Source organism: Diorhabda sublineata, chromosome 6 (assembly GCF_026230105.1).
Source record: "Diorhabda sublineata isolate icDioSubl1.1 chromosome 6, icDioSubl1.1, whole genome shotgun sequence".
Taxonomy (NCBI): domain Eukaryota; kingdom Metazoa; phylum Arthropoda; class Insecta; order Coleoptera; family Chrysomelidae; genus Diorhabda; species Diorhabda sublineata.
The window spans coordinates 2,032,507-2,048,496 of NC_079479.1; the positions used below are offsets into that span (position 1 = coordinate 2,032,507).

At 28.7% G+C, this 15,990-nt stretch overlaps 2 protein-coding genes across 2 annotated transcripts; one reads left to right on the forward strand and one right to left on the reverse strand.

The window, feature by feature from the left end:
* Positions 1 to 105: 105 nt before the first annotated feature.
* LOC130445116 (uncharacterized) lies at positions 106 to 12,608 on the reverse strand. Its single transcript, XM_056780627.1, has 8 exons — positions 12,122 to 12,608; positions 10,671 to 11,459; positions 10,248 to 10,389; positions 9,401 to 9,528; positions 8,927 to 9,064; positions 5,964 to 6,746; positions 4,204 to 4,342; positions 106 to 1,055 (listed from the first exon to the last, which is right to left on the reverse strand). The coding sequence occupies exons 1-8, from the start codon at positions 12,215 to 12,217 to the stop codon at positions 922 to 924; spliced, it is 2,349 nt and encodes a 782-aa protein (XP_056636605.1). The 5' UTR covers positions 12,218 to 12,608; the 3' UTR covers positions 106 to 921.
* A 33-nt stretch (positions 12,609 to 12,641) lies between these two features.
* Positions 12,642 to 15,734, forward strand: LOC130446096 (GPN-loop GTPase 2). Its single transcript, XM_056782159.1, has 4 exons — positions 12,642 to 14,065; positions 14,120 to 15,160; positions 15,220 to 15,456; positions 15,584 to 15,734. The coding sequence occupies exons 2-4, from the start codon at positions 14,612 to 14,614 to the stop codon at positions 15,692 to 15,694; spliced, it is 897 nt and encodes a 298-aa protein (XP_056638137.1). The 5' UTR covers positions 12,642 to 14,065; positions 14,120 to 14,611; the 3' UTR covers positions 15,695 to 15,734.
* The last annotated feature ends 256 nt before the right edge of the window (positions 15,735 to 15,990 follow it).

A 15,990-nucleotide genomic window follows, 5' to 3' on the forward strand; every position in this document is an offset into this window, starting at 1 on the left:
GCTCGGCATCTTTACTCCGTGTAATTATTGATTTTTCGTTAATCTTACGATTGACAAATGACATTTAACAATTGTCAACATGTCAAATATATTAAAAAATGAGACATAAACAAGTAACAGAATGAGTATTCAAATTGAGAAAAAAGTAGATAGCGAAAATGATACAGAATTGGATGATGCAAGTAATACAAAAACAACTTCGTACACTAATGAACAAAGGATCGTAGCTGCAGTGTGGATGCACGAAAAGCTATATAACCATCAATCTGTCGAAGATATAAAAAATAATTTCAAAATACGGTTTAAATTGCCTCCGCCGAATACAAAAACTTTAGTTATGTGGGAAAATAAGTTATTTTCACAAGGAAAAATTAATCCTGAAGATTGTACAATAGATTCCGAAAATGACAATAGTGAAGACCAATTTTCTGATGTGCAAACCAGTGATGAAGAAAATTCTGATTAATTCTATCTCTTTATAGTGTGGTTTAAGTGCATAGGACAATATATTAAAATTATTTTTGTATCGCCAAATGTCCCGGTTAGTTTGTAAGTAAGTGATTTTATTAATTACCTTAGTTCAAAAAGATGAAAAAATGAGAATATTGAAAATGTATGTTTTGAAAATATGGGGGTTCGTATTTGATTGAAATTTCTTGATATAAGGTCAAAATTTTGCCACTGGTCCTCTTCTGTTACGTATATTCTTCTTCGTTCCAAATTAAAAACGATAAGTTATCATATAAAGCTGCGACAACTTTTGGTATATTTAGTTTGAGATGCTGTTTTAAGAGGTTATGTTAGGTTTCAAATTACGACTGATTAGTTAAAAAAATACGTGTTTTTTGATATATATTTATTTCTAGAACAAGTACAAGTGTATCATCTTTAATAATTGGTTGAATTTAGCTTGTTTTGGTGTTACTGTTGAAATCTTCCTGCAAAAAGTGTTACACCCAAATTCTTCTCTCTTATGTAAAAGAAGAAGGGATGATCCGCTTTAAAAATGTATTTTGGAGCTGGGTTTATATTTGCAGACAAAAGTGCTACTCCAACTGAAAATAATGAAAACAGTATTTTCTATGTGGAATCAGAGACATTAGGTCAATATTAATGAAAAAAAAAAAAAATGTGCAGTAAAAAATTTATTGTGAGATTTCAATAGCATATAACTGTTAGTGTATTTCAAGATATTAGATATAAACGATTTCAATTGTTAAATCTGCCTGTAAACAGTGTCGTCCCGTAATAATTTTCTCTAATATAAAAAATGAAAGGGTGATCCGCATTGAATCTATATTTAGCAGGTGGGGGTAGTGAATCAAACGTGCCAACTGGAACAAAACATAATTGATAATATTTTTTTATAACGTTTTTATTTTGATCAATAATCGATTTTTGACAGACGAAAGAATCGATTCCTAAAGAAACTATTCAGCTGTGTAGGGAAACAATATGGCGGCTTGTTGTAAATATGTAACTAGTACCGGCGTTGAATTTATTCAAATATGGATTTATGGCCCCATTTTTAACAAAATTTATCACTTAGTAAATTTTGTAATTGTGAAAAATGTTTGTTTGAATTGCCCTTACGTTTTGATAAAATCCCATTCCGACCCACCAATATTTACAAATGTTAAGTGGAACGTACCCGTGGTCGAAAAAAAAACAAGAAGAAATTAATAAAAATATATTGTCATTTCAAATGTCATCTCAATAGTTTTATTTCTTATATCTGCCTATAAACAGTGTCGTTCCGAAATACTTTTCTCTTATATAAAAGAAAAATGGGTGGGCTGCAGTGAACGTATATGTTGCAGGAGGCTCTAAAGATTCAAGTACAATAGCTGAAATGAAATTAATAACTAGTTAATAAGATATGTTCACTACAAGGAACCACAAGCCCCATAACCTCAAATCGTTGTAATATAACCAAACTTTTACGAAATTTTAAAATGATTTGGGAGATCATAGAAATATTACTGTACTGTTATATGCTGATCGATGGCTTGTCAGAATCGATTATTTGTAAGTAATAAGATGAGGTTCCGTTCGATCGCTTTCTAAGATTCGAACGATTTTTAGGTTAACAAAAAAACTGTCAAATTGAGAAAAATTTATTATTAGATCGCTATATCATATGGGAAACGTTTTATTTGTTAAATTTGCCAACAAATAGTGTCGTTCCGTAATTTTTTTCTCTAATATAAAAGAAGAATGGGTGGTCAGCTTTGAAATTATATTTGATAGGTCTCTCAATCAACGAATACCCAACCACTCCAACTAAAACATAATAAATTCTTTGTTTACGGCAGAAAATATAAAATGTAAACGTATTTCTTCGAATTTAACCTCAATATCTATGACCTCGATACGAACGACTTGTTTTCTTACTAATAAACCAATAATCGATTATATATTAATCGAAAATACAATGGTAAATAATCGAAACATCCATTACCAGTTGGATTTTATTTGAAGATTTAATGTATTCAGTAATAAGAGAGATGGAACATTGTTTTGGTGTAGTGTCGGGCAGTGTAGAGTGTGTTCGAATACAATGTCACGAACTAAAAAGAAAAAGAAGACGAAAGAGAAAAAATTTGTATATTATCATTTCGTAAAACATATTTTTGAGGTTAGTCAATCATGATATTAGAAATAAACCATATCAATGTTTAAATCTGCCAGTAAAAAGTATTCTACCAAAATTATTTTCTTTAATATAGAATATAAACGGATGATCGGCCTTGAACGAATATTTAGCAGGTGGGGGTAAAGATACTGCAACTACACCAACTGAAAAAATAAAATTATCTATTTCAATTAACAATAGATAAAATTAGGGTATAGAGGGAATGTTTGTTTGTAGATACACTATCATAGATAAATAAAACGTTTTGAAATGTGTATTAATAACTGGAGATCATAGAGTTATTATTAATTCTATATAGTGGGGATAGATATACGACAATTGTACCAACTAAAAAAAATAAAATTTCAAATAACAATAGATAAAGCGGTTGACATAGAGGGCTTTTTAACACTTATTAATTATGTTGATTTGAAACAATAGATAAACGTACTTATATATGGGGGCTTGTACAAAAATATTTTTTGAAGTAAATGTGCGATTTCAGAATTTTTTTATTTCATTAAAGAAAACAATAAAAGTAAAATAAAAATTAACAAACGATTTGCTAGTTAAGTGAACTGAATTATGTGTTAAATCTGCCTGCAAACAGTGTCGTCCCGTAATAATTTTCTCTGATATAAAAGATAAACGGGTGGTCTGCGTTGAATGTATGCTCAGCAGGTGGGGGTAACGAAGGCGGAAAAACTTTGACTAAAAAATAAAAATAAAGACGCTTACTTAATATAACACTATAACCCAACCCAATATTGAAATAACCAGATTCATATTTCTAACCTATATTTCAAGTGACGTTTCGACATTCGATTCATGATTTTCTAGTGGTGACATTTAAGTTGAATTGAACCTAACCTAACCTAACCAAAAATAAGGAAAAAGAAACGAAAAATTCATCAAAAAAGCGTATATTGATATTTCTTAAAACATATTTTTTGTCAAGTTATCATTGATGTTCCATTTCAATTGTTAAATCTGCCTGCGAACAGTGTCGTCCCGTAAGACGTTTCTCTGATATAAAAGAAGAACGGATGGTCCGCTTTGAATTTATATTTAGGAGGTGGAGGTAGAGATAATGCAGATATACCAACTGTAACAATAAAATTCACTGAAGTATTCGTCCGATTTTAAATCGATGGTATATATGCACGTATTTGAATAAATTGGCAACGCAGCACAATACTACAAAATAACGGAGCATAAAAAGCTACGTTTCGATGTTGCCAAGCGTTTATTTATAGCATAAAAGTAAGGTAAAGTTATTTTATATAATATATGAAACATCATTTGTAATTTGCCGAAATAAATTGATGATTGGTCTGTTGCGTATGTATATAGGGTGATTCTTTAAAATCTGAATAGACGTAAAGGAGCTAAATTATCAAAATTCGTCTACATTTATACCAGGAGGTTATTAAAAAGTGGTTTTTATCAGTTTTTACATGTTATAGATTAATTCAAACTATTCGTTTTGCTAAAAAGTTGAATCTATGTTGAAAATAATCGATTATAATCGATTTCACCATCACCTTTTTCAAGTTTCCCATACTGACCTGCTGTTGCTGCCGCAGCTTCGACTCCTTTTTGATTGCAATCAATGAACGCCTTTTGTACCACGAAGTCAACCTTCAATGGGCCTTCACTGGATATTCCACTCAAATCACCATTTGTAAAGATTTTTTCGATTCCGAACTGTAACAAAAAATGTTCAAAATACCGTAAATTTTTAAAACACCCTGTTTCTCGATATAACGTAATACCTTTGGTTTGCAATTTCTTACTAAACTTATATAGTTCGAAATATCTTATTAATATTGATTGATTCTCAAAGGACAATAATTTTTTTTGATAAATCGTCTATTTTTATGAAAAATTAGATACTAAAAATTGACGTTTGACCAAATTTCTCGACATTTTTCCTCAAATTATTGTAAAATACTAGAAAATAGCGAAGTAATTTGTAAATCAGAAAATTATTTAAATGCGATCTGAAATTGGCATTGGCAACGTCGCAATCCTAACATACACAAAAAACGCACGAAATGAATCGAAGCAAAAAGTTATGACATCAAAGCGAAGTGGTTTATATCACATTTCACGTGTAAGTAAATATATATTACATATTACTGTATAACTACTATTAATAATGAAAAACTTGTTTATAATAATCGATGTTTTAAAAATCGACGTACTTTCCTTAAATAATTGAAACAAATTAAAAATATCAGCTCAAATAATACACAATATTCCCGTCACGCGAATTCTTAGACATAATAAATCTGAACGTAAACAAACAAAGGTAAAACTTTCCATACGTTAAGTAAATCATAAATATATTATTTACTGTAAAATAAAATTTGAAAAAAAAAACAGATTTTACAAAAAATCTCAGACACAAATAATACGAAGCGTTATAAAATACAATTATTAAAAGAGTAAAATGAAAACCTATGAATAGAACACAATATTGTCGCTATCTCTTTTCAACATTATAAACGAATACAAATTCAAAACATAATTGTACGTTTCGTAAGTATGTGCTTCTATATGCAGTAGAAAAAGATAGAATGTAATAAGTAAATGGTAAAGATTCATGGAATGAACAATGAGATTCAACGAAATACGCATGTTCAATACATAGCCGTCTCGAGATGTTTTAGTTAATCAGTTTTACTTCTAGTGTGACAGCAAAATGAAACCTTATGAATAGAACACAATATTGTCGCTATCTCTTTTCGACATTATAAAACAATATTGTCGCTATCTCTTTTTAACATTATAAAACATACAAACTCAAAACATAATTAAACGTTTCTTATATATTTGTTTTTATATGTAGTAGAAAAAGATAGAATGTATAAATTTAGTGGTAAAGATTCATGGTGTACAATGAGATTCAACTGTTCAATACTTAGGCGTCTCGAGATGTTTTAGTTAATTAATTTTACTTCTAGTGTTTTTTTATTTATTTACTATACAGATTGTATACAGAAGTGTAACTTAGTGATTATTTCCAAAACTTTGTTTTTTTTATATATAAATGAGGTATGTTTGTGCCTTCTAAATCGTTTTATTTAGGTTAGGTTTCCGATTTAAAAACAGGTACTAGTAAGTACAATAGTTTTTGCAATAAAAACGGAATCATATTTAGAAATTATTAAAGAAAAATTTAAAAATATGAAATAATAAATTTTTTCTTACGTTTTTCTATGTAAAAATCTCTTTCTAGTTAATTATTATATATAAATGAAATTACTTAAAACAGAAAACTACGATGGAATTTAAACAAATAAATGAAAGAAACGTTACTTACTGATTGTAAAATCGGCTTAAAATCGATAGTAGTTTCGATTTTAAATTTAGGTATTGTAACAGCAACTCTTGCATATTCCATTTTTTTCGGTTTCAAATATTCTTGTAAATTATTTTCTGTGGCTGTTAACCCAGTTCGACTGTCTGGTAAAACGAAAGTCATACTAACGTTTCCATATATGAAATCCATTTCCAAAAACGTAGCTTTCAAATTATCATCGTGGCTATATTTAGCCCAAGTTTCCGTTCGCATAAAATCAACTTCTTTGGAAGCAGTAGCCGAAGTGAAGAAAGGTCCTTTCGATACATAATCGAAATGATCTGTCCATTCTCCGCTGAAATACAAAGCATTCACCAAAACTAGTACCGTCGAAGAAGATAACTTGTTTGGATCTATGAGATTCTTAATTTTATTATTAGTTTTCTCTTCAACCCATTGATTGATGGTACTAGCTGCTGCTTGTTGATTGGTGTAGTCTAAGTTCTGTACACCTGATTCGTAAACGTTGACTGCTGTGTTATTGAAAGCTTCAGTTATGGAAAAACCTTTTGCTGGATATATTCTGTTAGCTGAAGATAATTTTAACGCTTCTTTATCGATGTTTAAACTCGGAAGCAATTCTTTGTAACCGTTGTTAGTTGATTCTAGATTTTCTGGTAAACTAAGTCCTTTTAAAAGTTGACTCCTTGTTTCTCCTTTAGCCCCGTTGGCCAACAAGGCTAATACCGTTTCCGCAGACAATCCACTGAAAACGAAATTATCGGCAGAAATTTTGAGCAGTTCCTGTAAAAAATATAAATTTTGTTAATACAATACTAGCAATAATAATCGGAGTGATCGCAGTATACATCAAAACTTAAGTTTTTGAAATGAAATGAATGGATTATGAAAAAAACTTTTGACTGGTAGTGTATAAATTAAAACTTCAAATTCCCACCTCTATAAATCATCATATATGTTGAAATTATACATTGAGAATAGATAAAATTCAGTAATTTTTGAGAAATGATAATAAAACCACATAAATCCAATAATTCAAATTTTATCTTTCATATTTCTTAGTTCTTGTTGTTATGTGATTAACTTATCATTGAAAGTAAATAATTTTAAAATAAATATTTTTTTCTATAACTACTTGGAAAAAATCCTTGTTTTATTAAGATTAGGAATAAATACAGGCTATTAGGAAACCGTGAAATAAAGGTCAAATATTTGAGATTAATCGATTTCATAATTCAAATTTTTCCAATTGTATTGATAAGACAACTAAACACTCATATAAAAAGACATTCTTTCATTTAACGTAATGTGTTTTTCGTGGGGAAATTTTCCGATCTGAAACTTCGTTATTTCACTATACTATTAGTAAACATAACCTTATGTCACTCTAAAACATCAACCATCTTGAATTCCCCTGTCAATTATCACGCTTATTCTACACATACACATTTTATCTTTAAAACAGAATATATATTTATTTCCCTTGTATATTATATAAAAACAAATTTACAACGTTGATATTTCGTTATTAAAATAAATCGAATCAAAAAAATTACAAATTTTCTGTAATACCCTTTTATACATAAAATACATTGCAGTATTGTGTATTGCATAACTAGTAGATCTAGTATATCATACTGATACATCGATGAAGGTAAAGTCTTCAACAAGGTAATTTATCACACACAACCCCGCAAATGCTTGTGGAATATGTCACCAGATAAACAATTTATTTTTATACCATCATGTTATAAGATTAATTATTATGTTTGTGGTGACTACCCACAAAATATTAATGATTCACCATGGTAAAACCAGTTTAAATTATAATGTGATATTATTCGGACAAGTGATACATTCTATAGTTTAAAATACGAAAAGTGATAAATATGTTACAAAACTATGATCGAAATGAAAAGATTTTTTTTGTTGTTTGATACCGCATTAACTAATATTTGTATAGATTCTTAAATTATTGGTCGATGTAGAGGTGGGTACGGTACAAAATAACTTTTATAATATATAATTTAACTTAAGTAATTAATCAGATATAATTATTTAATATATCAACTTGTTATGGTTTTTTATATTAATAATAATTTGTAATTCATTTGATTATATAATATTTATCTTGAAACCAATAATTATTTAAAATTGGAGGTCAAGGTCATTTTAAGTAAGTCATTTAACTTATGAACGTGAATTTTGTTTCCGAATCCAAATAAGTGAAGATATTTCGAAAAAAGTACTTGGAAAATGAAATTAATTGAAATTGAAAAGTTTTTAATAATTAATTCAATACGTAAATATATTTTGAAACCGTAATTACTTATTAGATATAGCATTGAATTATTTCGTTTGGCAACGTTGCTTTATACAAGGAATATTGAAAAACCTTGGAACGTTCCATTAAATTTCAGATGCAGACTTTCGTGTTATTGATTTTAAATAACAATAAACATTTTTTCAACTCACTATTTTGCATAAATGATGTAAGATTTAGAAAAAACAATATCATTCTAAATTTATCTCAATCTATTTGATGAATTATATAATATAGACACAAATGTTAATTAACACGTATAGAAATATAATTCCCAGGGAAAAACCTGATACATAAAAAGTATTTATTCTCGAGGCAACTGGCAAATAAAAATAATAACACGAAATATACTTCTTCATAAAATTTTTCAACGATAACTATATTTTTTTTAATAAATAAGTTGACGTAATTGAAAATTCAAACTAAGCTTACTATTTTACGTGTCCTTTTCGAAATTGTAATAATACCAATTGTTATATACTTTCTGTATACTGTGCTTTCCCATCTCTAATATTCCCAATTCTAGGCGCACGTCTTATGTTCAATATTGTGACGTTGAACATTTTCCAAACGTCAAATTTAATTTTTTATCCCATAAAATGTCACCGTACAAAATATAGTAGAAAAAATATATAATTACCTTGTAGGTTTTCACAGTAAATTCATCGTTACCTTGAACTATACTTTTTACATTATCAGAGTTACAACCGGCTATTAACGCTAAGGATAAAATAAAAAACCCGAAATACATCTTGGCAACTATGCTGTCGAAGAAGAACTAACTCTGAGTGCTTAAACGAATATTGTTGGCGTTATTTATAACCGGTTACCGATACAATCAAATGTTGTTTTTACGTATTTTCTTTGTATAAGTTGTTGATATCCAAAGATATGAAAAATTTATTCACAACTGAGTATATTACGAGTGTAGTACGACGAATATTTTAGTGGAATAAACCAATCTAATAAAGAGTTTTTAATTTACCATTGAAATGATTAAATAAACATTAATTTCACTGTTTTTCCAAATTAGTTTAATAAGTTTATAAAAAAAATACAACGTTTTCGTAAAACTTTTTATTCTACTATTAAAATTCATTACATATATATTCTATTGGTTAAATCTGCCTATAAATAATATTTGGTCGTAATTATTTTCTTTAATGTAAAATAAAAATGGATGATCGGCAGTAAACGTGTAATTAACATTTACTGTAATAGCAGACATTCGGCTTATCCCAACTGCAAAAAAATAAATGATATATAAAAATACAAAAAGTCCAAGTAGAAATTCCCATCTCTAAAAATGTTAAAACTCAGATGTCTCAAGGTCAAGAGAATTTTTATTTTCCGTTTAAAACACAAGAGGGGTCTGTGAACGGAAATAGAAATTACGTTAGTAAAATGACAATTTAAATAATTTCATGTTGGCAATTCTGATTATCTGATTCTGTTATTGTTAATTCGTAACCATTGCGTCTTATTATTTGTACTTTTTCTACAGTTAGTATAATTATAAATTGTTAAAGTTTTTAAAGTGCAGTTTAAATAAAAATGTGTTTTACAATTGGATTGATATAATATACGTTTAATCCTATAATTTCATGAAGATTTGAAAAGTTTTACAAAATGGCTGCTGGATATAAACAATACTAAATTAAGGTACATATTAACATTCATTTTGCCAGTAATTTGTAACAGATTTCAAATTAATAAATAAGATTCAACTTCTAGATGGTTGTGAACTATCTGAATATTAGCGATTAGTATATATATATCTCGTAAATAACTTTCAAAAGATTGGTTAAGTTAGGTTATAAAGATTATAGTTGGTTTCACAGTGATTTTTGAGACATTTGAACAATTTAATCAAAACATTCTGATAAATCAATTATTTATATAGATATTTATGATTAAAAATTTGTAGTTGGTTCAAATATTAACGAGTCAAATGAACTTACTTGCACTTGCAGCTGCTGCTTCTATTCCTTCTTCGTTAACATCGATATACGCTTTTTGTAAAATAAAATCAACAATCAATTTACTATTATTCGAGATTCCGGATAAATCAGCTTCATTCGTGAATATTCGTTCGATTCCCAGCTGGTAAAAAAAATAAATTATTCATCATGGAAAACGAGGTAACTTGTAATTGTGAAATGTCTGTATAAAGTGTATGAGGTCCGAATCTAGATTTAAAAATTTAAAAAATCGTGATTTTTTCAATTAAATAAATCAAAACACCATAAAAAAGTATCAACAATATTTGAAACGATCTTTAAATGTAGTGGTGCGTCTAGGGCAGCGCATAAGACACGTTCCAGTGTTGCCAGCTTTAACTTTTAAAAGCATTCAACAATAATTTGTTTCGAATCGTTACTCACCGATTTTAATATTGGTTTGAAATCGATTTTGGAAGTGATTTTAAATTTGGGTAACGTAATCGCAACAGCAACTTCTTCCATATCCCGTTTTTCGATGTATTCCGCCAAATTTTCCTCGATTTTTTTCAGCCCTTTCAAATCATCTGGTAATATAAAAACGACGCTCACTTGTTCGCCCACCAAATTCAATTCCAAATACTTAACTTTGAATTTTTCACTGTAGCTGTATTTACATAAAGCTTCAGTGAACATCATATCCATTTGTTTGGTACCGGTAACCGCGTGAAAATCCCCTTTTTCGGTATTATCCTTTTTAAATTCGTGCTGCCATTTACCGCTCAGATAAAGAGCGTTTACTAGAACCAGCGCAGTCGAGGTGGTCAGTAAGGAAGCGTCAATCAAGTCCTCAATTCTGTGATTGGTTTGTTTCTCTACCCATTGGTTAATAATATTCGCTGCATTCGACGGATTGGCGTAATCTACAGTTTCTATAGAACTGCTATAATATTCAACGGCTGTTGCATTGAATTTATCCGTAATAGAACAATACTGCGCTGGGTAGATTTTATTTGCTAATACCAGACTCAAATCAACTTCATTTTTATTTAAATTAGTTAAAATTTGTTTATTTGCATTATTTATAGATTTTATATCGTCCTGTAGATTTAGTCCTTTCAGTAGTTGATTTAAAGTATCTCCTTTAGCGCCGTTGGCTAGCAAAGATAAAACAATTTTAGCGGAAAGTCCACTCGCGACCAAATTATCATTCCCGGATTGATTAACTAGTTCCTGTAAAAAATATTTCTTTATGAAAATCGGCTGATTAAATTCACGATTTGGCAACTCCGTAAAAAATATAAAAAATAAAAAAAAATGATGTTATATGATTCGAAAATCAAAATATACTTTCATTATACAACTTTCGTTATTTTTTTTACATTAGATTAATTTTTTTATTGGTTAAAGTAAACTTTTTTATTAATTCTCGTCATTTTTCATATTATTTTCTGCAGTATAATTTTTATATAGCACGCCTATGGTAAAGCGGATATTACCGTCGGCCATTTGCAACAACTATCAATGGCGCCAAACTTCTATTATTGCTACTTCCTTTACTTTTCATTCAATGAATAGAATAGTTGAACCTAACCTTACTTTAAATCGTACATTATGACTGACACATATTGACTATTATTTGAATGAGACAACAAAAGATAGAAGTAATATCGTGTATGTAGGAGCTTCGAAATATGATTTATATCACTAAATAATGTCAGTACATATTTCTGTTGTTTTCTCGCTGAACATAAAAACTAAAATAGCAACAAGTTTTTGTCTGTAGTGAGCTTAAGACGTATACACGTTTATTCATCATCAGATATACAATGTACATTCTACATTTGGGAATTTTTTTAATACAGGGAAGCAAATAATAAGAAATATTTCGTTACCTTATACACGTTCACTGTAAATATTTTGTTGGTTTTAAAGTCGCAGTGGTTTGCTAAACTGGATGCAATTATTGCAAATAGAACCGTTAAAAGCATGTTTCTAGTAATAAAGCAACAAAACACTGCACGATATTATTTTAAAATAAAACTATTTAAACTATAATTTGCAAGTGATTTTTTTATAAGATCATTTAGGTTGAAATTTCCATAATTTACGATAGCCGAGTAGTTTTTATCACTTAACTAGTTTTAATTATCGGAATAGTATATAGAGTTTACGAGAATTAATACACGACGTTATAAAAATTTGTGATTTAGTGACAGGAAATTATTATAAATGCTTTTTAATGTATTAAGTACCTATTAGTTTCATTTTTTATGGTTCAATTTTTCGTATGCTTGACGAAATTGAATATTTTCTATGAAATTAATTATTATTTGTAATATAAACGAAACAAATAAGCTTAACCTCAAATTTAGACCGTTACACTTCACACGCTATTAGTTGTCATGACTTTGCAGTGTTGTCGAATCGTCAGTGTTGTAGAGAAATATAGGAAGTTTAGAAATTATATTATTTCTTTATTAATATTTGTTAAATAAAGATTTTAAATATTTATAACAGAAAAAACAACAGAAATAGACAAAATTATTTAAGAGTAAAGTAAAAAAGGCACAAATGCATTCTTGACGTAATCGAAATGAAAGAAATTTTCAACGAACTGGCAATCCAGCGAAGATGGATACGAATTACCGTATTGGCGGTTTTCTTTTATAAATACGTGTTTCGTGGACATACCAAATTACAAATTCATTTAATTTCATGATATTTTTATTAATTTTATATCAATAAAAACAAATACGTGTACCAGATAAATAATTAGTATGATAATTGACTGTAAGACTATTTTACAACGGTATGACTGCTTATAACATCAACGGTATATAAATCAGAGGTGGTTTCAGTTTGATTTTTATTTATAAGTAGATGCATATTTTGATCTATTGATAAAATAATCATTTGATAAATATATTCAAAAATTTACTTTGCTTAATGGCATAATTTCCTTTGACCCAGTTCTTTTTTATAAAATTATTTAGTTACAAAGTAGCTTACGACTTTTGTCATTTAAAACAACAAACAATAACCTAAATAAAAGTATTTGAAAAAATACGTGACATAAAAACGAATATGTAGATTTTTCAATAAAATTCACATCGTTTATTTTAAATAAGTTACAAATATTTAACACAGTAAACGTTCGTTTATGATAAGAAAAATGTGATAAAAGCATGAATAAATTGTCGCAAAAATGCATATAAACAATATTCATTAAAAATCATCATATTCGTAACAAATTTGTTTACATTTTACAATATTACAAATTACTAAGAATCTTTTTAATGTAATGTAATAAATTTTTATATCATTTTATCTCGAATTAAGTGTCAAATGAACTTGATTTTCCCTTTGCGGGTATAAAAAAATATCTATAATTGTAAATAAACGAACCTTAATCACGTAAATCAATTCTATATTGCACATTTAATAATTAAAAAAAATGAGACCGGTCCTGTAGTATAATCTTTATCAGTTTTCAATTTTGTGTTCTGTGATTGATGCTTCCGCGAAGAAAAAAGAAAAGGCCTTTCGTATAATACATTTTCAGCCACAAATGATATTTTAAACTACTATATACTTCGTTCGGCTCTGTACATCTGAGGACTTTTACTATTCGGTACCGTTCTCAAATCTAGTTTATTTCGATGCTCGGTTCGTGTTCAGTTATATACATTTTAAGAGCTCTGAGTAAGATTTGTTTTGACTTTTGACATTTCAATGCTTATCAATTAGCGATGTTATTCGACAGTTGTTTGTACTTGTAAGCCATTTCCAGTATGAATTGGTTTTCAATTGCATTTAAAAAGTCGATTTACTGTTCGGTAAGTATACTATTAATTTGTAATACTTATAATTACGTGATATAAATATTTCAGCTGGCTGTGTCCCGTGAATAGCATTACCGAACGCAACTATAGAATCAATGACAGTTACACTTAACGATTGTCTATGTTCTTTAAATGACAGTTACTTTAAGTATGAAGTAAACAACATGACTTCGAAATTATCTTCGACAAAAGTAGAAAATTTTCGATCGAAAGCCCAATCTTTTGCTTTATTAGTGAATGGAGAACATACAGATATTGTCATAACACAATTTCCAAATTATAAAAATTTGTTTATAACACAATTTGAAAAAATTGGTAATTTATACAAAGTTAAGGTAGATCAAGCCGCAAACGGAATTGCCGTTTCCGAACCAACTTATAGTATTACTTCTTTACTTGGAGCAGAAAATATTCAAGCTGAAGTTGCCGTTCGATATTTAGCAGAAAAGCTACAAATCAAAGAACCATTGCTCGTTTGTTTAAGTTTGAAAAATTACAGTAAATCTTCGCTGGACTATATAATCCGAGGTATTTTAGAATATGGCGTTAGCAAGGACTAAGAAATCTGAAAGTTTCTTCGGACAAATTGTGATAGGTCCTCCGGGATCTGGTAAAACAACATATTGTGGGAAAGTGTATGATTTTTATAAAGAAAAACTTAATCGAGATGTCGAGGTGATTAATTTAGATCCCGCTAATGAAAACATGAATTATAAACCGAAAATAGACATAATGCAGCTGATAACAGTCGAAGATGTTATGACACAACTTAATTTAGGACCGAATGGTGCGTTGATGTATTGTATGGAATATTTAGAAGAAAACATGGATTGGTTATTAATTCAACTAAGCAAAATCAAAAATTCTTATCTAATCTTCGATATGCCCGGTCAGGTGGAACTGTATACACATCATGTTTCTACTAAACATATTTTTGAAAAATTACAGAAATTGGGGTATAATTTATGTGCCGTTCATCTAGTTGATTCTCACTATTGTTCAGATCCTCCCAAATTTGTTTCGACTTTATTACTATCTCTTTCAACTATGTTACAAATTGGTTTGCCACATGTTAATGTGCTTAGCAAAGTGAGTAGAGCTTAAAATCAATAAAATAACGTTTAATTGTGAATTGTATTACTTTCTAGGCAGATTTGTTGAAGAAAAACGAATCGAAATTAGATTTTGGGTTAGATTTTTACACAGACGTTTTGAATTTAGACTATTTGTTAGAATTGTTAGACGATGGGCCTTTTACTAAAAACTTTAGGAAATTGAACGCTGCTTTAATAGGATTGATACAAGATTTCAGTTTAGTCGCTTTTGTTCTACTTGACGTCAAATCTGATAAAAGTTTATTAGAATTAAAAAGCGCAGTGGATAAGGTGAGATTTTCTTTACAAAAAGAGAGAAAAAATGAAGTCAGAATAACAAATTTTTTGATCAGTTTAAACTTGAATCAATAATTTTGGGTTTGAATACAATTTATGCTTCTAATTTGTGTTATTTTAGGCGAATGGTTATATTTATGGTAGTGGTGAAGAACGTAGCATTCAAGCTTTATTATCATGCGCCGTTGGCGCCAGAACCGAATCTGAACGTTTCGATTCCGATTATATGTAGTGTATAAAAAAAAAACAATAAATTTTCTAATCAAAATGTATTTTTTTGTTTTTATCGTTTTCCCACCATAACCTTATGGAAATAAATATTTATATATAGAACAGCTGTTAACAAATGTTGTATCAATATCACCAAGAATTAGTTTATCTTCGGAAGTAATATTAAAAATACTCTGATAAAGGAAATTTCACAAAACTGAATTGTTTTTGAAATTTGACAACTTCAGCTCTTCCAAGTTGATTCACTCCACCTGGTAACATAATAATCAATAGAACAGAGAATTATTAATAAAAAAC